Here is a 24985-nt window from a genome sequence, read left to right on the forward strand (position 1 = left end):
TGTAGGCTTAAAAAATGACATGGCAGAGCTGACCTCAAAGAAGATTTTCTTTTTGCACCTTCTCCCTTCTGGTGTATGTAGTTTCATATATGTAAAATAATGGTGTATTAGCAGGCCTGGGGCATTCACTGGTAACCTTACAGGCAAGATTGGATGACTTACATTTGTCTTGATAATACATTGCATATACACGCACACACGCTGTGCACTCACACGTATGTATTCTATGTGATAAAAGAGACAAATTTGCATCCGTTTTTGTGGGTTTTCTGCCTCAGTGGAAGGACAGCTTAAGACCCACACGCCTGCTGACTATAAAGACATATTCTGCAGATTTTGCCCTTGCCTATCTTTTTTGTTTGTGGAAAGACAAAATGCTGTTTGTTTAAATTCTATTCAGTATCATTAGAAAAACAAAAAGCTGTTTAAGCATTGCATTCTTTAAAATATTTATTTATTTATTTATTTTAGCATTACTTCCTGAAGTTTCATGCCACTGAATAAAGTAAATATACTTTTTTTTTTTACTTGAATATGCATCTGTAATTCTTTACTTTTGTTATATACTTAGGAACTGGAAAGAGCTTGGAGAGAATATGATAAATTGGAGTATGATGTAACTGTAACAAGGAACCATATGCAGGAGCAACTTGATCGGCTTGGAGAAATTCAGGTGTGGCATAGGTCTTAAAGTACATTTAAGTGACTTTCATTTTCTATGATTTTGTTTAAAAACTACACAAATGAAAAAAGGGGGACATGTGATGCATTAATTTACAAGGTATAAAAAGAAAATAAAATTTTGTAAGTTCTGAGGAGGTCTGCATTAATTTACAAGGTGTAAAAAGAAAATAAAATTTTGTAAGTTCTGAGGAGGTCTGCATCTTTTTCTGTTGTTTTGATGCTACAGCACTGGTTTTCGTGTGTCTGGAAGCCTCCTCTTTCTGTTTCAGTGATGGTGTCCAAAATGGGGTAGTTTTCTCAACCTTAATTGCTGTGACACTCATAGTAAATGTTCACACAAATCCTTCCAATTAACTGAATATTTTAAAATGTAACTAAATCATTCTATAAAAATAAATTATAATAAAAAATATTCCAGGCATTGCTTCAGGTCTTATATACAAAGAGTTCTGATGTGTATCTTATTAGCTTGCTGTGCTGTGGAGGATTGGACAGTTAGTATAAGTTCTGAATTTCTAAAGAGATCTTGTTGTGAGACACACACACACACACGCACGCACACACAGATGTGCATACATTATCTGGAACCGGCAGATGGGTGTGGTCCATGCTGGGAGGCATTAAAGACTATTTGCTCCAGGGACTGATTTTCTGTGCAGCTATGAAAGGGAGATTACAAGGAAGCCCAAGAGCTGAGAAATTTGTGTTATGAGGTTTGAACCATGCATGGCCATGAATGCAAATAGGCCCAGAGTTCATATGCTCGTATGCAAACACCATGTTCATCTCTACCTATTTTAGGGTTGGAACTGATGCATTCTTTTCTTTCATTGTATGTAGGCCTCCTGTGCAAAGTTTGTTTGGATTTTCTTTGGAGACAGTAGATACAATTCTATTCTTACGTGGAGTTTGAACTAGCAAATTGCTGTCAAATTAACTGACACATTATGAAATGACTTAGTCTTAACTTTCTGTTTCTGACAATATTTGAATGTTGCATTTTTATGGAAAAGGAGATTGTCTGTCATTACGGCATTTTATTTTCCTTCATTGGGAAAGGACATGCAGTGTAGTCTAAAGAAAGAAAAAGGTTTTCTGGGTTTTTTTTCCGCTTGCAATGTATTCTAATTTATCACCTATATATGCTGTTTATTTACTGGCAGACTGAGTCAGCAGGGATACAGCGTGCTCAGATTCAGAAGGAACTGTGGAGAATTCAAGATGTGATGGAGGGTTTAAGTAAACATAAAGAGCAAAGAAGCTCTTCAGAGGCAGGTAAACTGATTGTTTTTATCTCGTAGGAAGTGAGATTGGATAATATACATTTTTAAAGGATAAGTTCCATAGTTGCTTTTGTATGTTTGAAAAAATGGTACAATTGCTGAGAAAAGAAGAAAGCAATCATCTATTTTAATTTGATGCTTTGTGTATTTGTTTGATAGCAACAAGTTATACATCATATTTTAAAAGCTATTTATTGAAAACAATTTTTCTCTTTCTTTCTATGCCTTTGCCCCTCCCCCCCAACAGGCATCATGGGATCAAGGACATTTTCAGCTATTAAATATAAAAATGAGGTATGGTTTTAGTACATTTACCATTTTAGCATCACTGAATTTCTAATATACATATGATAAAAATGAGCATTATTATAACCGTTTTAAGGGTGTCTGAAGTATGTATTCAGTATGTTTCTGTGAAAATATTGTATTGTGAATTAGATTTAAAGACTGATATATCCACTAGTAATTCTAACACTTTCATTTGTTGTGTATCTTTATATTCTCACCGGTATGTTTCTCTTTTCCATTTCTCACCTTTTCCTCTCCCTAGGCTCTTACCCTAGAAGTATAAACCCTGATTTACGGATTTGTTTTCTACCCACTACACTTTTCATGGGAAGAAATACATTGCTTTATATGTCTATTCACATATTGAGCCTGGTTCTCAGATGGCCAGAGCACCCACAAGAACAGCTGAAACTGTGGGAAGCTCCCAAATGTTCAATTCCTCTGAAAATCTGGCTAGAAGTTACAGTTTTAAAGGGACATTGTCATGGTTGTCTAAAGTTTATGCAATATACATCTGGCTTACAAAACTTTCTAAAAGTCTTAATTTATATGCAAGTCCTTAAAAATATATTGAATTTAATTTTTAAAAGGATGATTCATAGAGTTCATACATGTCCAACAGAAAGTGCAGGTGTTAGAATTGAAAATCTTGATAAGCTGAATAATGAAACTATTGAAGTATCTCAGTCTAGGTGGTAGTAATAAAATAAAAAGCAAACAAAAGAACAAAAAAACCCCAAAGAAAATAAAGCTGTCTTGGCTTTTTTTTTCCTAGTGTGACATTGTCCCTTTAATTCCAACATCTATAGCTGGTGTAGCTATAGTAATATATTTTTCTTTTTAAGTTATAAATAATTGTAACAAGTGTGCACATCTAAATAAGGTGACTATTCTACAATCTTTAGGAAGAGGAAGTAGTCCCACCTCGTCCTCCACTCCCTCGGTCCTATGACTTTACAGAGCATCCTCCCATAATCCCCCCTCTGCCCAGTGATAGCAGCTCCTTGCTCTGTTATAGCAGGGGCCCAGTACATCTGCCAGAAGAAAAGAAGATTCACCAAGTTCAAGGATATCAGAGAAATGGATCTTACTGTGTAAGTGGCTTAAACTGCCACATTGTTCTTGAAGCATCCCCCTTCCTTTGCACAGTCACAATTTTTATTTTGTCATCTGGCTACTTTTGTGTTACGTTTTTGCTTTTGGCTACTTAGTTTTATTTACAGCTCCATCATTGCTCTTCATGTTTTCCTGTCATATATTCTGTGCATATATAAAATGTCTTAAGACTTAAATGCCTGTATCTGAGTAAATTCCAGAAAATTAAATTCTTCTCCTCAGAAGTTCTTAAAAAACTCTAGGCTCAGAATCAGTTTTTGCTGAAGCCTTATACAGGTTTGTTTCCTGAAGATCATTTAAAAGAAAAAAAACCCTCCGCATTTTTATGGCAATTTTTTTCTGTAATTTCTGAAAGTCTGCAAATGTTGTTACTCAAATTAACTACAAAGAAATACCGCTGCAGTAGCACTTGAACAATGAAACATCATCTTAAAGTGAGAGCAGAGTCATCACAAAATACTGTTTTGAGTCTTAAGACGTAAATGGTTGTACAAAAATGCCTGTTTATTTACCTCATAACTTGTTGTTCCTCAGGGTCCTGATTATAGGCTTTATAAGAGTGAACCAGAGTTAACTACAGTAGCAGAAGTGGATGAGTCTAATGGTGAAGAAAAAACAGAACAAATTTCAGAATCAGAATCTACAGCTAAAGGTTTGTCCCTGGGCGTGGTGTTTACAACCTTTCAGCCTTTTTCACAAGGCATACAAAGCTTTAACTGTGTTGTAGAAGCTATATCATCCTTCGCATTTTTGTAGCCTGTCCGTTTCTTAATATGATGAAACAGATTCCACAATAAAATAATGATTTAATTATATGACAAGAAAGATTTCAGTCAATTACACCGCAGAAAAATCAAACATTACACTCACCAACAACCCTGAAATCCTTATTGACACCATGTCTAATCACATCACTCACATTCCTCACACATCATTCCCTTGAACAATTACCCATTTTATGTTCTTGCCCTTGAACAATTATTCAGTTTTTGAATCAAGCTCCCAATGTTGTGTCACTGGAACGTCCAAGAAGGCAGCACCACAGAATTTTCAGGCTCTCATAAGGCAGGGAAACAATGTCTTTTTCTTTTTTTAATCTTGTAATTGTTGAATTGCCTTCTGTCCTCTGATATAATAGGAATAATGATCATGACCTTGGAGTGTACAGACAATAAAGGTCTTTGCAATTGCTAAATGCTTTGGATTCTTCTCTTCATCTAGCTCCCATAAAAGCTACTAATTGCTTGGTAGAGTCTTTTACCAGGAAGTGGTTCTCAATTCCGTTTGTTAAAACACACAGAATATTTTGTTAAAGGTGACTTCAGGAAAAGCAGTTTAAGCACCTCCCAAAAACCATATTAAGAGCTTTTAGAAAAAGTAACTAATCCATTTTTTTACTGTAACGTTTGATGTTTCTAGTGCCAGCAAGATCACTGCCTTCTGTTACGGTAGTTTGACTAAGCATGTACATAGCAGGCCGGTGCAACAGTACCAGAATTTGACCAAGAACTATGATCATGTAAGGATAATATTTTCATCAGAACAGTAATGGAGGTTTTTAAAACTAAGGTTAGCATACAGTTTGGGTGTAAACAATCTGAGTGGCCCTATGATATATGATATAATTAAGCTTGCACTTACCAGACAATTAGTCAATTCAGATTCACTATGGTATTTGCTGAGGTATAATGGTCACTTCAGATAGATATTAAATCTCTTTTAACTTGGTGGTGAAAAGTGCAAGGTTTTGCCTGAGATTTGCTAATCATCAGCCACCTAAATTGAGGAAGTTGCCTTTCTGACAACATACCACAGGTTTATTGACCTGTGGTGTTCTAGATTGTTCATAGCAATTTATGACAAGAGGGAAAGTAATTGTCAAGACAATATAAGAAAGCCTGCACTGATTATGTAAAGCAAACCAATACTCTTTTGAGTACACCAATCTGCTTTCTATCTTCTTCTGTAAAGACAGAAGTAATTTTACTATGCCCATTTGTAGAAAAACAGTCCCCAGTAAGGGAAAGCAATAATACGAATTCTTCTAATATAAATAATATTTGGGGTTGGGGGAGAGAATAGCTGCAGTGGTAGCAAGCAGCAAGAGGCTTTTTACGTTCTCAAACAACAGTGTGAAGTGGGTTTATCATAGCTGTGTTTTATCATCTGGTCCATGCTTTTGAGCATGTGAATTTTCTAATGGATATTTCTTGTTCTGTGTATTCACTTATAATAACAATCCCCATGCAGTAGGAAAAATATAACCATTCGGGGAGGGGGGTGGTTATAGTGTGCATGCCATTACAGCTATAATCTGTTTCAATAAACATTTTTAGGCCATTCTATCTTAACAGTTTATAAGCTGAAAAGGAAACAAATTCAAAGACAGCTCATCTCTGCAATTTTTTCTTTCTTGCTGCTTTAAGAAGTCCTACTTAAATGACATAGAACCACCCCCAACAGGGAACTAAAAATTAGTGAATTTCAGAAGAAATTTTAAAAATATTTTTCTAGTTCATTGTGCATATTACTGTACTAGACGCTTCTCATGTTTCTTCTGTCAGCCTTTTCCCTCTCTTTTCAAATGTTAACAATCAAAGAGAAACATTTTAATGGGACTATGTAAAGTAACCCTTACAGCTGTTTGCAAACAGAGGAATATTTATGACCTGAATGGTACATAAAGGTGACACAAAAGGAGAATGGACTTCTGCTGTGTTTTATCCTTTTTACATTTAAAGGAGACCCAAAGTGTTGCTTTATAGTTTTTGTTTTGAATGATGGATTTGGCATTCAGATACCTCCAATCTCTTTTGTCAGCCTATCAAACAATTTGGAGAAAGAGTTGAGCCTTCACTGACTTAATATATACTCTGAAATCTGTGCAACTTCAGGAAAAACAAGGAGAAATAATTTGGCTATCAAAGAAGACATATCTATTTTTAGGCAAAATCATTGAGGAAAAATATTTTTCATAGTTGTTTTTCCTACATGTATCAAGGAGCAAAAATGAAGCATGTGTTATTTAATTGTATCTGTATATTTTGGTAAGTTTTAACTTACTTCAGTTTTCTGCCAGCTTAATTACATTTTGGCAGGGCTTCTCTAAGTAGAAAAACTAGTGGTGGATATTGTTATGAGAGGATGAATGTAATGGACATCAGGACACAGAATATCCTCGGCTCCCGACCAGGTAGACCCTGGCTGCTGCAGTTCCCTGTCCCAAAGTACAGTGAGCCGCAAGGCTGCAGGCATAGTCGCACTGTGCACAAGCACAGCCACAGCTAACCACAGCAGATAATGCAAACAGGTTTGAGACCAGTGCTGTTACAGGCACCACATAAACAAGACCAGCACTCACGTGAAGGTCAAACAACACAAATAGCATGATCCTGTTCTCACTTGCCAGCTAACCAGGCTCAAAGCTTGCTAGCTGATCTCATACACATATAGACATGAGCACACGTGTGCACACTCACAGATGAGTCCCTCCAAGAGCTGACCAGACCTATGGTATCTCCATCAGTCAACTCTCAGTACCTCTGACCTCTTCAGTATCTGAATCCTAGACTTAAAGTCTCTTGGACAGCTGGCTCCTGCACCTTGTGTTCTGCTTGCCATCTAGTCTTGTCTTAAGTTCATTAGCATCTCACAGACAAAAGGTTCCCCCTGGTAGCCGGTCCAGACTTACAGGCCCTCTGGTAGCCAACCCACAGACCTGCAGTCTTTCCTGGCTTTGTTCCCCAGACCTATGTATGATCTCTCTGTAGCTGTCTCCTGCTGGCAAGCTAGCCTGGCTTGAAGTTTACTGTCATCTCTCATGTACTCATATGCAGAAGAGAAAACATACTCATATGGAGAATACTTGAGAATAAAGTTTAATAAGAAGATAGGACAGACTGCAACGCTGAGGCACGGGGCTTGGTCAGACAAGCATACTGACAAACGGCTTCTTTATGCAAAGCCGGCCCCTTTTATTCCCCCTCCTCTCCATTATTCCGTGCCTGTTCTTTCCCATCCGCCTTGCCCCATCCCTTTCGCCGCCTTTGTTTCCTCCCAAATAAACAGCCCACCCATAATTACTTTTTGTTCATTGGTCCCACTTTTGCTAAATTTTGTATCTTCGCCACCATAATCGAGGTGAGCTTGGCCATCAGTGGTAGCACTGCTGTGGTTCCCTGGGCACGCTGCTGGCCTCGCAGAGACGTTCCACAAACAGTTCCAGTACTGACGTCCGATTGTCTGTGAAGTTTGGCCACCTTTCACATAATTCCCCCTTAACCATCTGTGAAATCTGGCCTTTCCACACAATGCTATCTAACTTGTGTCTGTTTCTCACAGACGAAATTTTTATGTTTATGTTTTTATGTCCAGCAATTTCTTGTGCCATGTGCAGTAGTTACCCCTGGGGAAAGTCATCTGCTTGCTGTACCTTAACAGACGTGATAGTTAGGTATTAAGATCTTTGCTGTCTTTTGAAGAATAGTTTCCAAGGCGGACAACATGTATTTTGTAGAAAACAATAAACTGTTTTGGCAATATTTTGCATAGTGCTTAGTATATTGCTTTACTGTTTCGCAGGCTCACATTTTCCTGTGGGAGTTGTACCACCCAGAACCAAATCACCAACACCAGAGTCTTCAACAATAGCATCCTATGTCACTTTGAGGAAGAATAAGAAGATAGATCTAAGAACGGTACTTTAAAATAACCTTTGAGCATTGATGGATAGTGATGTGTTAATTTCTAAGTTTAATTTCTGTAGCTACTTCAAAAGGCGTAGTTATCTTTTTAATCTTCTTTACAAAAAGAGTCACTCTTATAAAAATATAATATATTAAGTTAATGGAGACAACTGTAGAAAGAATGACAAAGTTGTAAAGGTCATGTATGTTAAACTGCATAGAGACACTCAAACTGGGCAGGAACTAAATGGTAATGGTAAAACTACTAAGCTACTGAAGTTCAGGCTTGAGTTGAAAGGGCATGAAGCATCTTAGGTTAAAACTTTGAAGGACTTGTATTTGGCTTCTGGGGCAATTTAACGGCCCTTGTATAACAAATACTGGCTTTTATTTATTTCATTGCTAAAATGATTTGGGAAATACCTAAAGCAGCCAGAAAATAAGGATACAGTAAGCAATATGTGGGTAATAAGCCTGGAATTTCAGATTAGAGGGTCCTGTAGTCTCTGGGTGGAAGACAGACATTTACATGTAGTTCATGCAAAAGGGAGGAAAACTTTTGCCATAGTTACAGCATGAATAAGAGAAGAGAAGTTGTAGGAAGAATGGGAGAGGAGAGAACTCACAGGATGTTGACAGGAGAAAGAATACCACTTTTCAGAGGTGAAATCAGTTACTCTGAATGTACTGAATGCAGCTGATTAGCCCGAAGTAAATTTTTTTCTGTCATACAAAGTACAGATCTATGTGAAAAATCAGTGAATTTCAAGAGCAGAGTAGGTAAAGTGATGGTTGCTATTTTGGGAATAATATAATGCTTGGAATTACAGATTTTTAAGTGGTGATAAATTCACTTTGTTTCAGCCTGCACTTGCTGTTAAATTATGTCCAGCTGTATTTTTTGTTGAAATAAAAAGGCAGAAATCACTATTAGATCAACGGGATAAATGTCCTGGATCATTAAATTTTGGTTATGTTTCTGTCTCAGTCAAGTAACTTGTGTTTGCCTGTCATTTAATGTCTGGTAATTTGTTTCAACTTGATAGGATGGGTTTAAGAGAGCATCTACCCATTCTTTTAATGTTTATGATTGATGGTGGTAATGTCAGTGTTCAAAAAAGCAAATTATTCCTTCCTTTTATTTTGAATTTTGGTGTTCATTTCTTAATAATGGGTTCTTGTACTTTCTTCACATACATAGGAGATCTTTAATTGCCTACTATTTTTCTGCTTTTTAGTAAATTATTAGGTGATCTTTTCTGATAAGCTAAGCAGGTTAGAAACCTGCTTTTTTAAAAACAAAAAAATATGTATATATATTCTTCCATTTAAGGAAAGACCAAGAAGTGCAGTGGAGCAGCTGTGTCTTGCAGAAAGCACACGGCCTCGAATGACTGTGGAGGAACAGATGGAAAGAATAAAGAGACACCAACAAGCTTGCCTGAGAGAGAAGAGAAAAGGACTCAATATTATTGGTGTTTCAGACCAGTCTCCTTCACAAAGCCTGTCGTTTGTGAGAGATAATCCATTCAAATTGGCGCAGGTGGGTCCCACATTATTCAAAAACTTTAATGTGTCCAATTAAAAAAAAAAAGTTACAAAATTGTTCTTTTCCAAAATCATGTCATACTATAGGTGTCTATTTGAGACTGCTTGTATAGAGTAACAGTCACAATTCTCTGCCATACACAGAGAAAGGGAGAAGACAATCTTCATGTTCATACCTAATGACAGTAGAAGTCACTTGTTTGTCTTTTTGGAAAATAAATACTTCAAATCTACATATGTTTGATTATGCATTGTGATGTTTGTTAACAGGTTTGTTTGTCAAATTTAGCAAACAACATGAAATTGCAAGCTTTGTGACTAAAAGCAGTGTCAGGGAGAATGATGATTCAGTTGATGTATAAATTATGAAGATTTTTCTGCCATGTAATATATTCAAACATCTGTAACATTTTTAGGTAGTAATGTATATTTATGATGATAGCTCTTAACTGGTGCTCTTTTGCTGTGGTCTTTGAGCCCTTGAATACATAAAAGTAGAACCCTCACTTTTGTTTTCATTCATTCTTAAACAGTTAAGGCAAAGAAGTGAGTTTATTATATAGTTAAGGGTGGGGAGAGAGGAGGAAGGTATAACTGCTTGTCATTAACCAGGAAATACTATCCTGAATATACACCTTAAAAAAACAAAAAAAAAAAAAAAAAAACAAAAAAAGACCCCACACCCCTTCAGGACAAAAATATCGAATAGATTCAGGGTAGTGGATGTTAGACAGCCTACTACTTTCTAACTGCTAAGAATTAGTTTTCTTTTTCAACAGCATACTTTTTTCCTCAGACCACACTGGTTTTGATTTTTTTATTTTTTTTTTTTACACTGACATGGAAATGCCTTCTGTTATGTTTTGTACACATTTTAACATCTGATTTTCCAAAACCAGATTAAATGCATTGCACGGTTAAGAACTCAGATATTTCCAAATAAGTTTTAGGTTTGATTTTTTTTTTTATCCCCCCACCCCGAACATGGTAAACTGCCTTCGGAGCGATACAAAAGTTACTTTTCCTTCAACAACATTGCATTCCCAGAAGACACTGAATTCAAGTTTTGTCTTTGCACTAGAGCGTCTGTATTTGGGATGACATCATGAATGCTGTATATGAAGGGGGGTCCTACAAATATTTTTGTGATTAACCCTGCCTTTCTCAAGAAGCGGATGTGCAAAACAAAGCTTTGCAGATACTTCTTTTTGTAGTTTTTACAGAGGTGTTTGAGCTTTACCACTTTCCTATGGTATCATTTTATACCTCAAGGTGAGGAAACTGCAGTCATGTATGTGTCATACCCGGTTAGCCAGCACATGGGGAGCAGAGTGGGGGAAGTGGCCAGATCCTCTGTGCCAGCAGTACTTGCTGTACAGAACTCAAAAGAATTTTGTTCATGTCAGCATGTTCTTCAGTATTCTGTGTGAAATCAGTGCTACGTGGGTAAGAAATCTATAGAGTAAGTGAGAACGTGTCGGAATTGAGTATTTAGCTAGTAGTCCGTGCTACAAAAACACTTTTTCTATCACAACTTCAATTCTTCCAGAATGCTATTTGGCAAAAAGCCCCAAGATGAGGTGTTACTGTAGTAGTAGCTCTTATTTTTAAAGCATAGTTTCTATGCCTATTGATTTTTATACAGAAAAATGGTGCAATGGCATTAACTGCTGGAAGTCTTTTCAACTGGAGTTTGGTTATTTAAGAATTGGAGGAAAAAAAGGATTTTATAAACAGCCTACTGTGTAATTTTTAAGTGATTACCAAAATACAAAAGGAAGTTGCTTCACAATTGTTATTGTTTGAGACAAGTGTATGATATGGGTGCATACTTTAGTTAGGAAAGTAAAGAGATTGACTTGTGAACTGACTTATGTGGAATTTCCTCTTAACAGAATGCATGTGCTAAATCACAGGAATTCAGCCACAAGATTTACTACTTTTATGGCTCCTATTTTCCTCAGCCCTAGTACTTAGTCTTATCAGACTTATATGAACCACACTTCAGTTCAGTTCATTACTCTGCCAACATAACGTTTGCAGTTCACAATCTTAAGTCACCTCTACCATCCTTCCTCAAAATTTTTATATCAAATTATTCTCTGTGCAGTGGAATTCTTTTTTTTTTTTTTTTTTTTTTTTAGGAATCAGTAATATCCTCTGCCATTATCAGATGCTATGTGGTCCTCTGTTAAATCAGTTAACAGCATAGGCTTGGAAGATACCCAAGATAGTTGGAGAAAGTGCACGCAGGTGCTCTGTGAATTTTGTACTGAGAGCAGATTTTTATCCATCATATTTTTTTAACCAGGAAAAGCTGTTTTTTAAAAAATCAGTGCTCAGAATGCAAATAAGAATGCTGCTAAGCCTGTGTGTGACTGAGCTAAATAGGAATGAAATTTCAGAAGATAAAGGTGACTAATAGAAATACTGGAGATTGGGGGGGCAGGGTGGTGCAGAAAGTACAATGATCTTAGAGAGAAAAAAACTGATAGGCTGAACTGTTTTGAAGGTACAAGAATGAGAAAATTCTAAGTGCTTAACAATTTCCATTTTCCTTATTGCTATGTGGTATACTTAAGGTTTTTTAAGTATTTTTTTATCACAGTCAGAGGACAGCACAAGACTCGGAACTCAGACTGTGGTAACTTCTGTAAGAATACATCTATGTATCAAATTTTATTCCACAGAATCGAAAAAAGGATGATACTGTGTCTAGTAACATGAAGGAATTAGAGAGCACCAGTAAAGAAAATAATTTGAAACAAAATAATGGAAGTCCTGGAGAAGAAATAGCGCAACTAAAACATGATGGGGAACAAGAACATAATTCAGGTTTTACTAAAGAGGTACTAAACTGTCCCTTATTGAACTGTTCATCAGCCTGTCTTGCAGTAGAAAAATATTTTGAGCTACAGACAGGAGAGTATGGGAAACTGAGCTAGTTCCTTTTGCTTGGAAGACTAAGATACCTTTTTGGATATAACAAATACTCTATAGAGAAGTGTAAAATTGTATCAGATCTGTGTATAGCTGAGATATTGCATTTTCTTGGATATGGTCTTCCTAAATTTCATTTTACTTAACTTTATCTGTTACTGTCTCGATTGATTAGAAAATTACAAAATTATGGTCTTTACTTCTTTGGAAACAAAACTGATACTAATGCATCTTTAAATGATAATCATTGATCTGTTCATTGTGTAGGATATCCCAGTGTAGTTTTTTGACAGTCATTTAATACACCTGACTTTTTTGTTTGGTTGGCTATAGTGCATCAAATAGTTTATAGGAAGCACATAAAGCTGACACAATTTATACATGGAAGTAGGCAGTAACTGTAGTTTGTGCTATTTGGTCACTGGATTGATTTCTGTCTTGAAATAGTCTCAAACTTAATTGGCAGTGAGTTACCTTGGTGTTTCTGGTACTAAAGTACCCTGAACACTCAGCAAAAACAGTCTGACTGTGAAGAATAGATTACTGGAGTTGTTTCTACATAATCGTATCTACATAATATTTTTTTAAATCTTGTGTAGAGGGGTTTTTTTCTTCTTTTCTATCCATATTCTTTAATTAGTCATCCTTTGCTTTTCCTCTCTCATTTTTCCTTTTGTTTTCCTGTTTTATATTTAGCTTTTTCAAACATATGTCTAATGGAGAATGGTATAAAATAATTAACATCTGTTGTTATTCTTTAAAAACTCTTTCTATTGAGAGTCTGTTGCTTTGTTAAGTATGCAAATCTTTTAAAGGACAATTATGTCATACACTTAATGGTCTGGTTAAATACAACAATATAAAAGCAGTGTTCAGGTTTATCAGCAATATATTCCAGTAGCTGGAATCTCTATTGGCATTGTGAAGAGAGGGATAGCATGAAAAAATAGGCAGGCTGCAATCGGAGTTCAGATAAGTTCTGGAAGTTATTAAGCCAAGCCCTGCCCATTGGCTTTGGTATAAGTTTCAGGATAACACTATTAACCTGAATGGTATTGATAAAAATTTCTTAAGGTATGTAATTCTGAGTTACTAAGTATACATGATGGCAAAATTTGTCTGTTAATAAAACTGTTTCCTGAAACTGTATTTCTTATCTACCACTTAGTATGTATTACAGCTTTTTGTTTCATGATTTCACTTTTTTTATAGCTGACAAAAACTGATGATCTTTTATCAGATGCACATGTTGTATCTGACTCGAAAGAAGTGAGTAATGAAGAGAAAGCAGAAAAGGAAAAGAAAAATAAATTGGAAGAAACACATGATGGTGATATAAGGTAAAAATAAAACAAGATGTTCAGAGGCTATTTTAAACTTGCACATTGTATTTATTAGCTGAATGGACCAAGCAACTAATGAAATACTGTCGTAAATACTTATAAGGTATATTTATATGTTCTTAAGTGGGTTACATATAGAGAAATCTAGTGAGAAACCTAACCACCACGGGGGTTCAGTAAGAGGTGATGAGCTGGTGGGAGGAGCAATGTTTATTTTCAAGTATTGCCCCAGTTATAGACAGAATATATTCATAATGCTTGCTTTGGGATACAAAATTTATTTAGTAATGTCAGTTCAAGCTTTGTATCAGTTTATTATGAAAGCTTCAGCCAGGGCTTCCATAGCAAACTCTTTACCACTGATATTTAGGAAAACACTACATTCAGGAGCAGACTAAACAGCTTATTCTGTATCTTCTGCTTCAACTTTTTCTTAATTATTTTGGACTATCACAGAATTAGGGGAATATTGTGTCTTGGATATTCCTCTTTAAGGATTGATCACTTCATTGTAAGTTGCACTGCAGATCCTAAGTGAGTTCTGACGTTAGGTCATCACTTACAGCACCCTTCAGCAAAATAGATATCACGCAGAAAGAAACTGCATGAATATGTAAGGAAAAGGAATTCAGTTTCCCGTGCTTTTTTTTAAAAAAAAAAAAAAAAGTCTTTACAAGTTAGAAGGGTTTCAAAATACGTGCTTAATTTATATTACACAAGCTTGCAACTTTTTTCTATTAACAGAAGAAAATTAAATTGTAACTCCTATACTTAGTGGTTAGCACCTGAAATTAAGTTGGTGAGTTGTAAATGCTGTGCTTTTTTTAACCAGCTTGCAGAGTGTGACCACAGCTACAAACCACAAACCCAAAACCAGCTCAGAAGAAAGTGAAGTAGTTAGCGTTCAAGAACAAGGAGGGATTATTTCTTCATTTGAATTAGCAGCACAGTCTTTAAAAGGAAATGAGGCAACAGCAGGTATGGAAAAGAGTTTGACTGAAGCACAGCTTATACAGTACATATGTAAAATTATTTCATTTTGATGATGTTTTTTGATGCTCGGAAACCCTTGTGAATTGAAAGTGCTGAGCTAGTCTAGATGTCAAGTGTATGGTTTTATAACATAAAAAAAAATAGTTTCCCAGTGGACAACTACAGAAATTCCATTTTTTTGAGATTTTAATGTAGATCTTATGCTTGCATTTAATCAGGGAATTAAATAACTATTGCCAGAAATTGAGTCATACTATAGTTGTTGCTTGGAGCAAATCCTTCCCTATTCATCTTGTAGAACACCATTTCAGTCCTGGGTATGTATAGATAGTTTACCCTTACCTCCTTGCTAACGGATGGCCTCAAGTAAGTCCAAGATTGAGGAATCCTTGATAGTTTCTAATATATCTAGTAGACTTTGAACTAGCAAGTAAAAGACCACAGTTTGGTCATTTTTTCAGGAGTCAGAAAAGATTAAGAAACAGAAAACACTAGCTGACTGGTAAAATGACTGGTGGTGTACTACTTTGCAAGAAGAGAAGGCGGAGTAAAGCAAAATTGTTTGCAAAGAGAAAAAAAGAGGGGAGTCTGTAGGGGAGGAGGAAGGAAGAAGATAGAATTTAAGATGTTATTAGGATATTTGGTGATGGGAATGGTTAAGTAAGCCAAATGGTTCAATTTATGGATATAAAAGGTGACCTGGACCTTCATAGTGCAGTCAGCAATCCTTTCTGTGACTTGATAATCAAAACCAGAACTTGTAAATAGATTTTATAATGCTCAGCAGAGTAAAAAATGCTTAGTTAATCGGAGATGGGACATAAAGATGGGTCTGGGAGTATCCCAACTAGTTAAATTTAACTGGTTTTTTTTTCTCTCTTTGCTACATGAATAACACATCAGCATTCAAGTCTCAATTGTTTGTTCCTTAGGTGTTCTACTAATTATTTATAGGTGTGAGTAATAATCTTTCTTGAGAACAGCTATGCTCTGCCCTGAAGTTATGCTTAATTTGCTGATCAGATTTTTAAGCCTTTACTTGTGTAACTTTCATTTGGTTCTGCTTATATTTATTATGGCTTGAAATCATGCCTTCTGTAACTTGTATTCTTATTTATCTTGCTGTGTGACTTGCAGTGAAAAGTTTGCCTTCTTCACCAGAATCATCATTGTCACCAGTTCCATCTACACAGACACAGCTCACAGAAGGATCACATTTCATGTGTGTATAGTTACAGAGAAGTACGTCTTTTTTTCCCACCCCTCCTGCCATTTTTCTAATATTTTTCTAAGTACGTGTATTCTAGTTATTTTTCCGAGAAGCATCTGTAGACAATACTTGGCAAGACAAAGTTATCTGCAATGTTCAATATAAACTAATCAGAAAATAAAATAAATACATGTATTGATTTGCTTGCAAGTAATGTATTCTCTATCCAAGTAGAAAGAGAAAGGACTAATTGGCTTATCAAGCACATTCTCCACAACTGGCAAGATAAAAGCCCTTTGAATTACATGAGCGACCTAAGCTGTTACAGAACAGATACCCAGTTAAGGTATGAGCATCACTGCTTAGGTGCAAATGAATCTTGATGCTTCTGTTGTGGTAACAGGCAACTAAAGCTAAGTCTCTTAGTGATGCGTAGGAGGGAATGGTCTCATAGCCCAAAGAGTTTATGGCTTAAGACGTAGATGACTGAGGCATGACAAACAGGAAGGGAAAACATGAGGGTGGAAGAAATGTAACAATTGCAAGACTATTTTTTCTTTCTATAGAAATAGCCCTACACAGCTTTTCTTCCCATGTCATAGTAGGTGTTTTCTTCTAGGAATCAAGTTAGAAAGCATGAGTTAGGCTAGATTTACATGTTCCTACCTCTAGTGCTACCTACTTAATGAATGGAAACAGAAATATAGGTAAGGATATTTGTATATACAAGTATTTAAAGAAATTAGTAGGATACCAATGTGAATGCTTCAGCAAGTTACCAGTGTTTAAATCAATCCACATTTCTTTGTTGTTAGGAAGTACCTGCTTAAATAAGCTTTCTGCTAAAAGAATGAACTTTGTAGCAATGGTAATGTTAAATGCCATAGTTAATGATGTAATTTAAGAAACCTTTAAAATCAAGAAAACTGTAAAATGGAGATGTTTTCAGTCATTTAGCATGAGGAGTTCTGAAAATGCTTTTTTTTTTTTTTTGTTATTGCTGTTTACTGTCCCAATCTGTATTGCCAAGCTTTCATCTTAGCAAAATTAGATTTATTCATCACAGACACCTTTTTTGTATGAACTATGGCCAGGAAACTACTGATGTTCTTAAAAAAAAAAAAAAAAAAAGGGAATTATTTTCATCTTTTTCTCCCTTTCAGAGAGAGGAAAATGTACTCTTTGCATTCAGTACTGACACCTGTGTTGCCAGCTTCTTGATGAATGTGGTCTGTCATGATTAGATTTAGCTTGGACTTCCGTACTTCCATTCAAAAGTTTTATTACAGAACTATTTAAAAAAGAGAAGTGGGACTATTCAGTTTTTCTGGAAATACTGATTTGTGTTAATGCTTCTCAGTTTCACTGTATAAATACACATGCAGTTGTCATGCATCTTCTTTTTAAATAGGACAAACACTACCCCATCAACTCGCTTTCAGGTCAGTAGTGAAACTGAAACTGCACTGCTGAATTCTGTCCGTAGCCCCAGCATGCCTCTCTTGAAAGGGGAAGCAACCATATAACTTCACCAGGAATTTATTACCAATTATATTAAGTTGCTTTCAGCTCTTGTCATCAGCTCCCATGGTCAGATCAGCAAATTCATTTTTTTAAGGATTTATGCTAAATACAAGATTAGCAAAAGTGAAATGCTCATATAGTGATCTGTTTTGTAACTTAATGCCCAAGGCTTGACATCCGACAGTGTGGTGTATCCTCATAGGTAATGCTGTAGCTGAAACATTTCAGTGTTAAGTACGATTCTACAAATAGGCCTTAATTGTTTATGACAAAACAGTGCATCTGGGATGGCACTTGTAAAACTAATGCTGTGCTTACACATGCCTCGCTGTAATGAAGCAAGGATTCCAGAATTTAAAATACACCCCTTTTGGCTGTTCAGTATTTGAATTTAGTCAGAAAAAGCATTCAAATATGTGCATACACATTCCACATTTCTTTGCTGCACTTGATGCCTCTGTTGGTTGTTTCCTAGGAGCTCCAAAACAAATTCATGCCATGAGATGGACCTAGTATACGTAGGAGATGTACGAAGCACATTTATTTATTGCCCCTTACCACACATTTTTTATATATATAATACACATATTATTATAAATTTTATATATGTAAATAATTAGATCTATTATTTACATATATAATTATTTACATATATAATACACAGTATTTACTGCCCCTTACCTTCTGGGGCTGCCGTTCCAGTATTCCAGTGCTTTGCGCTTTGCTGAAAGATAGGTCTTTTAACGTGTGAGAACTCAGTGTCTCTCAGATGCAAGAAATCCTATGCGGCAGAGGGAACTTCAGAGCTATGGGATCAGCCCTGTTCATATGCAACCAAATTTTTCAGGCAGCATCTGGAAAATATATGGTATATTTCAGACAATAATGAGGTAATACCTATATTTGGCTTTTACGGTCAATTAGTAAAATTATACCCTTGGCACGATGCCAGGGGAATTTGGCATAGAAAATCAGTGGCACAGGATATTGTAGGACTAAGGAAAAACCCATTAACACAAAGTTACTTTCTTTGTCACGGCTCTTGCTTTGCAGAGACAAATCTGGATGTGTACCACTAACACTGTTGCTTTTTAAACATCACATTTACACTGAATAATGGAGGGATAATGAAATTTTATACAGCACCTGGATCCAAAGCGCAGAAACATTTTTACTCGTGAACTGTTAAAAACTATTTATAGAAGTCCTTTCAGCAGTTACCAAAATGCAGCAAGCTCTGGGTGTATTGAACTTCAGAACACCTTACAGCTACGCTGCCATTACAGCGTAGCAACTGAATAATACTGCGTCCCTCTTCAAACTGTGCCTGTCATTTCTAAGAGCAATTAGGGTCTTTGCTATTATTACTGGTTTTCTATGACGAACATTTGGAGGTGGCCATGTACAACAGGATAAAACTCTCAAAATAAACAGGCTTTCATTCAATTTGTGTAAATTTGAAAAAAGCTTGCTTTTGCTTCTTGCTGTCAAAGTATCTTTGACAGCAGTATTATTTATCAGAAAAATTGATTTTGGAAACAACTGATTTCTAAGATACTTTATTATGTTTTACACCAGTGATAACTACTGCTAGAATGAGGTCATAAATTCCTTGCTATGTTTAATCCCAGGAGTTGCTTTATACAATATTCTGTTGTTGCCAAAATAGAGTAACTTAATCTATGTCTGTCTTTCAGCACTAATGGCTTCTGTTGAAAAAATTCATGCCTCAGATGTATGGACCTGACCTATGAAAATATGAGAAGATATTGTACAGTATATTTTAAATCTATGAAATTCATAGTTCTGATGCTTTTGGCCACAGAGCATCATTTTATCACTTCCTGGAAAATGTTTATTCCAAGAGAGCTTTAAATGGCCCACATGTACACTCAACAACCTTCAGATTGTTCTCCTGATACCAGCTTGCTGCTATGATTTCTGTGCACATAAAATAAAGGCTCTTTTTAATGTGCAGCCTACAGTCAGAACTTTATTTGATATTCTCCAGAATTTAATGTTCTTTTAGTTACGGATCATATAAGTTTACTTTTTTGCTTCTTCTAGATGCATAACTTGGTTAATTTTACATATCACCACTAAACCTTGTTTTACACTTTTTAAACACTACAATTTAATGGTTTAACATTTTATTTGTAAAATTTTTATAAATATATGCATATAGATATATTTAAAATGTGCCATTTTTATTATTGCTTAGTAAAATATGTCCTGTTTCTGCTGTAATTATTTCTTGGTCAGGTTGCAATGTCAGCAGTTACTGCCACACTTCTGTCAACATATACATTAATGTTAGTGGTTACTTTTTTAAATAAAATGGAGTGTAGGTATTTTGAGGTACTGGGCTTTTCCTTCGTTGGGTTAGGGTGTGTACAGCAATAAGCAGGTTTTCAATCCAGTACTTAGTTTGTGTACAAATGTAATTATGTTCATTGTGTATATATTATACAATGAGCACATACAATGTAAGTATAAGAAGCCACTTATTATTGTTCAAATACGAATGTTCATATCCCATTTCTTTTATATCACATTAAATAAATGTTGATGTTCTTAAGGACTTGTATGGTTAGTATTTCTTCCAGCAAGCAGATGTCACACTGTGTTCCACCTTTTGATGTGGGGAACGCAACGATTCTTTACCGCATTGGCGATGTCACCTGTCAACCAGAGTAGCAGTGACAGACTCTTAAGACATTCCAGTCTTCCTCTACGGGGAAAGAATAAGGCTGCAACACAGAACAAAAGACAACCTGAGACTGAGACGCAAGAAATACAGGTTCAGCTCCTGACTCTCCCAGACATGTATCGTGATGTTGGAATAATCACTTAGTCATTCTGTGCCTCCATTCCCTGCCTGTTTACTTGAGAGGTAATAGCCTGTCCTACTGGGGTGTGGTGAGTAGTAATTCAGTATTTTGAAATATTGAATGCCACGTTCAGTGGGGTTAAGGAGAGAAGTATGATGATTCCTTGAGGCTTTGACATCTGCAAAGCATCTTCCAGAAACTGAAAGAAAACCTGAAATAATTTGTCAAGTGTCATCATGCTACAGATGTTACTAGCTTCACTTTTCCATCTCACACAGCTGTCTGAATTTGCCTGAGACAAAAGAGGTTTAGAAAAGAATGATGAAAAAATGAAAAGATTTAAGGGAAAGCTTTTGAATCTATGATGTAAAGCTAAGAAATCTTTTACAGGTTCAGGCAACTGCTGTGTACTTTGGTGCATGTGTTGTGCCCTAAGTGGTAAGGCAAGTTTCGTAAGACGACGACTGCCAGTTCCTGTTGTGCTTTTTTATCACAGAAATTATATCCTGTTCAAGTTAATATTGCTGTGCTAGAGACTATATATATAATTCCTTGTGCTTTTCCATAGTGGAGTGCCTGAGATTAACACACAGTTTGAAAGTAACTCTTTATCATTGCCCCCCTAAGTAGGAGGCTATGTTTGTTTTACTCTTCTGCCACACCCAGCTCTGCTGCCAGTTCTTCCTGGGGCTCTTTGCCACAAAGACACAAGAGTATGCTCTCGGTCTACTTGTCGTTTTACCATTTTCTTTGAAAAGTGAAGAAATAGGAGGCAGAATTTAGCAGCAGAGCTTGGAGGATTGTAGTGAAAGAGATGGCTGAAGGAAAGAAGATGAATCATGATGCAGGCAGACGGCATCCAGCTGAAAGTTTGACCAAATAGCCTTTCCTCCTTTTTTGGAACGGTAGCCCCAGATTAGTGCATCCTTCCATCCAAAACACAGAGCAAACAAGAGGAACATAATTTTAATTGCTCAACCAGCTGAGGTTTAAGTTCAGTGGCCCCACTGGAACACCTGGGGTAAAACAACTAGGACACACCCTGTTCTCTCCCTCACCCTTCTAGAGAGAGCTGTTAGCTGTCAAGCTTTGCAATCTCTTTCTGTCCTTGCTGCCAAGAAAAGAATTGCAACCAATAAAGGAAAGAATGACTAAGTGGTTTTTGGACATTTATAGATCTTGTCTGTGTTTATAGCAGTTGTCAGTTTGGTGTATCTGCGAAGTACGTGCAGCTTATACTGAAGCTGGGGGAGGGTGGGAGAATTAGCAAGTTTTTGCTGGTATAACTGTTGGCAAAGACAGCAAATGTAAATGATGCAGGAATGTATTAATGCTCATAGACTATAATTTCACTTCCTGTGGGTACTTGCAGCAAAGACTTGCAGTTTCATTGGGTGCTCTATTTTTTTGTGTCTTATGGAAAAAATGTATGGCTTTGTGTTATCACAGAGCATCTACTGTCTCTTTACCTCATCAGAATAACTCATCCCAGTGATCATACTCATGAGATATAAAAATATCAGAATACTGATATTGTCAGCCTTCAAACATCTATTTTGAGTTTGTATCTAGGATATTTTTATATTTCTGACTGATTGCTTTATTGGCTATTGCACTGACATTTGTATATACGGAACATGTGCTTTTTTCAAAAGCAGGAGTCCTTAAGAATAATGCAACACATTCTCTACAGATGTTCATGCTTTTCAGAACCAATTACATCTATTTTTGTCTTTTGTTCACCATTTGCGTTGTTCCAAGACTACTAGAGAATGTGATTCTTTTAAGTCCCTTAATAAAGTGACATTACTCAAAAAGTTATAGCTGGTGTCTTGGCAGTTTTTGTATGTTGTGGACTGGCTCAAAGAGAAAGACCTCACTGGGCAGTCAAAACCAAAACCTTGTTTGTATTATTATTGTGAGGGGGGGAAAAGTAGTCTTCAGTTAATATTTCCGCATAAATATAGCTGTCATAAAATGAATCCAATAAGGTTCCATCTTCAGGAAATCAGAAAAATTTTAAACAGTTAATTTCTATCTAAATCACTTTAATTGGACAGTCTGGGAAAGAATTACTACCCACCTTATTGTATCCACTAGATGTAGTAACCAGGAGTACATACATGAAAAACGTTAATGGATTACACTGTTAGTAATAGATCTACTAAATTCTCTAGTACTTGGACTGGTGGGTTAAGTTATATCCTGGATGAGTAAAGCAGCAGAGTGGAAGATCTTTAATCAGTGGTAGTGCGGGATAACTCTTACCCCAAACTTTTCATTATATTGTAACAATAAGGTGGGGTTTTTTTTTTCCTTTTCTAATAAACCAAACCATAAATAGTACTCACTCAGATCTCAGGAGTGGGTCATCATGTCTTTTCTGCACAATACTTTTTTGTCCCTGGATTTTGCTATACTTATTTTCTGAAGTTATTCTAGGGTAGCTTAATCTTATTTCAGTTTGAATCCTCGATTAAAATGTTATTTTCCATCCTTCGGAAAGTTGACGTTTAAATGGCCAATGAACAAATTGCCTATACCTGGCATTAATAATATATCTGAAACAACTTAATTTAACTTTTCTTAAGGATGCATGTGAAGATAACAAAGCAACATCTGGCCTTCATTTCTTCTAAGGAACATTATATATACTTGCTGTTATATCCTTGGACCTGTTTAGCTTGTCCATATGGGAACACTGAAGAAGCTGCTACAAAATAAAATGGAATATACTAGTGGCTGCAAGCAAATGTCTGGCCCAAAATGAAGGCTAAAAGCAGCTGCTTTCTGAGCTTGACACGCACAACTTGTTATCCGGCTGTTCCAGATGTGTCAGTAGTCAAATGTTACTTGTGGAATGAAGTTTTTGGTATTTTTTGTGATGTTTCTTCATTCTGTCTTATGCCAAAGAAAATGTTTTTAAGGTCTGTCTAAATATTACCTAGCTGTTATTGTGAAACTGCAAGCAACTCTTAATTGTTGCTATGGGTAAGTAACATCGCCACAGTGGTTGCTAATTGGCTCATGTGGCAGTCTCGCTATGGATGTGTTTAAGAACACTTCTTTAGGCTGGGTTAGGTTCTGTTTGGAATAAAGAAAAAGCTGTAAGCAAATGGTGCTGTTTCCAGTGGACTGCTGTAGAGTGTATCAGGACAAAAACAGATGTGATCTCATTAACTTCTTTATTGCTGAAACCAAACCTAAAATAAGGAATTAATTTTTTGTCAAATTCTATCCAGATCTGTGTTCTATGGAACAGGAATACTTCAAAGAATTTCAGACTAAAAATGGAAACACGCTCTTCCTCTTTTGAAGGTGAAATCAGTACTGCTTAAAAAAAAAAAAAGCAGACTCCCTCAGGTTTAACTTTATACGTAGAAGAAGCAAGATTTACTTATGGCCTAGAGATTTGGTCAATGAAAACTTTCGTCCTCATCTGTTGTCATCTGGTAGTTTTCCTGAATCACAGTGAAGTGACTGGCACTGTCCAGGACTCTCTTCTGCAACTTTAAATCCACTCCAGCCCAATGCGTAAAATATTCTGCATTCCTTGTATGGAGAAAAAATGCCTTATCCATGCAACAGCTGTCTGTCCCTACATAAGCAGCTGAATCCAGGCCACCAGTTTTTTGCTTGAAATTGCTAAAAACTGCAGGTGCTTAGCATCTTGAAAGATCAAGCTCAAAGCATATCATGTGAGGCACCCAACACTTCCAAGTAACTCGCATCTGAATCTCCCTTATTTTCAGCAATAGATTCTATTTAGAAGAAAAAAGATTATTTTTTTTTCAAAGTACTAGTCACATTGCTAGAAATCAAATAATTAGTAGGTACAATCAACTATATAAGAATTTATTTGATAAAATTGTCATTAATTGACAAGAGTACATTTCAAAGCAATTGGAAGAAAGCTGCAAAATTCAGCAACTCTCAACTCATAAAAACCACCTCTTCACAATATGGATTTCTGCTGAATCTTGGCACTGATTACGTGTGTAGTTGACTGCTCTGTATTGTGCAACTTTCTTCTTGGTAAAATCTCAGGTCAGCAAGAATGTGAAAGCTGTTTCAGATGTTTTAGCTTTAAAGATGAATCATTTATTATTTTTTTTTAATATTTTCATGCTCATCCACCAGTCTTGGAAACAGCCGTTAGTGGCTATTGCATTTATTCTTTTTATACACTGAAATGGTCATGTCTAGACAGAGAGAAAAAAGGCAACTGGACTTTCTGATTAATGTTTTCTGATGTTTGTGACTGCTGCTATTTTATGTTTGATTTCTGGCTGCCTGGTGACTGTCTCAGAGAGTTTACACGTACAAGGGCTGGTACTGCATGGAAGCCAACTTGTGTATGAGTGCGGACTAGCCGAAGGTGTCATTTTGTGAGCTAGGAGATTGCCTGGAAACCTGGGATTGTTTGATTTAAAGCACCTTGCAATAACATTTCTGGCTGTTTTCTTAGCCTATGCCATCATACCTGTAGTATTTTGTAACTACTGTTTCTAGTATATTGTGCCTACAAATAATAAATATT

The 24985-nt window shown here is 36.1% G+C and overlaps 1 protein-coding gene across 2 annotated transcripts in view; it reads left to right on the forward strand.

The window, feature by feature from the left end:
* Nucleotides 1–19330, forward strand: part of PLEKHA5 (pleckstrin homology domain containing A5) — a 69817-nt gene extending 50487 nt beyond the window's left edge. Inside the window, exons 15-26 of one of the 2 annotated variants that reach the window (XM_059817030.1) lie at nt 572–673; nt 1848–1959; nt 2215–2261; nt 3161–3349; nt 3906–4023; nt 7953–8068; nt 9390–9599; nt 12295–12453; nt 13757–13884; nt 14720–14865; nt 16018–16102; nt 19312–19330. In XM_059817030.1, the coding sequence (XP_059673013.1) occupies nt 572–673; nt 1848–1959; nt 2215–2261; nt 3161–3349; nt 3906–4023; nt 7953–8068; nt 9390–9599; nt 12295–12453; nt 13757–13884; nt 14720–14865; nt 16018–16102; nt 19312–19330 (1431 nt within the window). The remainder of the gene's footprint in view (nt 1–571; nt 674–1847; nt 1960–2214; nt 2262–3160; nt 3350–3905; nt 4024–7952; nt 8069–9389; nt 9600–12294; nt 12454–13756; nt 13885–14719; nt 14866–16017; nt 16103–19311) is intronic. The other variant, XM_059817029.1, reaches the window with a different exon arrangement.
* Nucleotides 19331–24985: the final 5655 nt, after the last annotated feature.

This window comes from Gavia stellata, chromosome 4 (genome assembly GCF_030936135.1).
Source record: "Gavia stellata isolate bGavSte3 chromosome 4, bGavSte3.hap2, whole genome shotgun sequence".
NCBI classification, from domain to species: domain Eukaryota; kingdom Metazoa; phylum Chordata; class Aves; order Gaviiformes; family Gaviidae; genus Gavia; species Gavia stellata.